This window comes from Silene latifolia, chromosome Y, assembly GCF_048544455.1.
Source record: "Silene latifolia isolate original U9 population chromosome Y, ASM4854445v1, whole genome shotgun sequence".
Lineage (NCBI taxonomy): Eukaryota > Viridiplantae > Streptophyta > Magnoliopsida > Caryophyllales > Caryophyllaceae > Silene > Silene latifolia.
The window spans coordinates 377,180,970-377,183,129 of NC_133538.1; the positions used below are offsets into that span (position 1 = coordinate 377,180,970).

The 2,160-nt window shown below is 40.4% G+C and overlaps 1 protein-coding gene and 1 non-coding gene across 2 annotated transcripts; one reads left to right on the top strand and one right to left on the bottom strand.

The window, feature by feature from the left end:
* The first annotated feature begins 805 nt into the window (after nt 1–805).
* On the top strand, nt 806–1,477 carry LOC141631908 (uncharacterized). The gene has a single exon (XM_074444514.1). It carries the CDS (start codon nt 806–808, stop codon nt 1,475–1,477), a length of 672 nt encoding a protein of 223 aa, XP_074300615.1.
* LOC141635594 (small nucleolar RNA R71) lies at nt 1,172–1,278 on the bottom strand. The gene has a single exon (XR_012540270.1). It is a non-coding gene; the product is annotated as a small nucleolar RNA R71 (small nucleolar RNA).
* Nucleotides 1,478–2,160: the final 683 nt, after the last annotated feature.

Below are 2,160 nucleotides of genomic sequence, written 5' to 3' on the forward strand. Positions count from 1 at the left end.
ATGATTTTCTGTTCTACTTTAGAAGAGACTAAGTAATTAGTCCATAATCCTCGGCATTTAATTACCCAAAACTTGTTGCCACCCTATCTAGTTTACCTTGCTTAAGGCAACCCAAAGACCCTAGTTTTCCATCAATTGTTTGCATATCATTATCTTAGTTAAGTCGCTTTTATTTGCTCTAGTCTTAGTTTAGTTATTTTCACACCTTCATTGTTATTCTACTAAACTTGGATTTAAACGAACTAAGTACACATCCACCCCATCTTTGCGAATAATCCCCTTATTATAATACTTAATTTGAGAGTTTTACAAATTGTTTTTGGTGTGACGATTGACGACAAATATCATTATCAAAATGGCGCTGTTGTCGGGGATGGCATTAGATTTTACTTAGATAGCTGGAGTCTTTACTTTGGTCTTTGTGTTATTGTTTGCTTGATTGAGTAGTGTCTTATTTCTTATATAGTGTTTGTGTTATTTCTCTTCCCTAGTGCCTAAAAAACATTAGGAGACTAACGGTTTATTGAAGTGTGTGCCTAGGGGAGACGATAATCCTTTCCTTAGTGACCCAGAACCGGAAAAGCTCTACATAACTTTTAGGACAAGGACCTTATCAAGGGTTAGGATTTCCAACTCGGCCATTTTAAACCAAGCTACCACAATCACCAAACGCACCTTGAAACCACCATTGCAGTGCAAACAATCAACACAATTGATCCTTTTGAAGAAAACCCTTTTTACAACACTCAAAATCCCAAACATACCACCTCTAACTCCGCCAATTCCACCTCTTATTGAACCACAAATGGCCGCTCTAAGAGACCACAACCGGTCAAACCCAGATGATTTCGCTTCTCCGATAAACTTTGATATCTTGGCTCCTAACAACTTTGAAATCCACCCTGCTCAATTCGGGTTGATTGAGAAGGATTTCTTTAGTGGTAACATTGATGAGGATGCCCATGCTCACCTTAGGAAGTTTATAAGTAAAATTGAAATGATGAAGAGAAATGGAGTGCCCGAAAACACCTTGAGGTTAATGTTGTTTCCCTTTCCTTTGATAAACAAGGCGGACCGGTGGCTAAACATTCATCCACCAAATAAATTCACTACTTGGGATGAATTGGCCAAAACCTTCCTTGCCAAGTACTTCCCCTCTTCCAAGACTGCCATGCTTCGAAACAAAATCACCACATTTCAACAAGAAGACGGAGAGTCTTTGGGTGAAGCTTGGGATAGGTTTCAAGACCTTATAGCCCGTTGCCCACACCATCGTATTCTCGCTTGGTATGTTACTCAAACGTTCTTTCAAACTCTATTACCGAGAACTAAGGAAATGGTAAATGCCTCCGTGGGGGGAGGATTTGACCATTTGGGAGATGCTGAAGGCTCGGCCCTCATCAAGAAAATGGTTGAATCGGAAACTAATTATGGGACAAGAGGGAATGCTTTGAGGAGAAGTAGTCGTTACCCTTAAGAGAATTTGTCAAATTCTAATGCCAAAACAAATGCCAAGCTAGATCTTCTCACAAAGAAATTTGAGGAAATGACAAGAAAACAAGTGAATCAAACACGTGGGTCCCATGGTCCTCCCATGGAGGAGGTTGTTCAAGGACCTTCCTGTGAGTTGTATGGAGGGATTGGTCACACCTTTGATGTATGTTCTAACAATGCATATAATATGGGTGGTGAAGAGAATGTCCTAGATGTCAATGCCTTCCAAATCTACAACAATTCCATGAGGCCACCAAGGCCCTCTTTCAAAAACCAAAACAACTATAACCCAAACTCCAATTTTTACCATCCGGGTATGAAGAACCACCGATACATGAGCTACACGAGTACTAATGTGCAAAACGCACAACACATTCAACCACAAGCCCAAAACACCAATCCACCCGGATTTTCTTAACCAAGGGGTGTAGGGCAAAATCAAAGGCAAAATTTTGGGAACCAAAATCAAGGGTTTAACCATAACCAAAACCAAAACTTTGGGAACCAAAATCAAGGATACCCAGACTATGGGTATAACCAAGGTAATCAAGGGTTCCATGGGAGTCAAGGGAACCAACGATTTGGTCAAGGGTTCCAAGACCAAGGTTTTAATCAAAATTTCCAAGGACAATAAGGGTATAACCAAGGGCAAGAGTCAAGTTACAA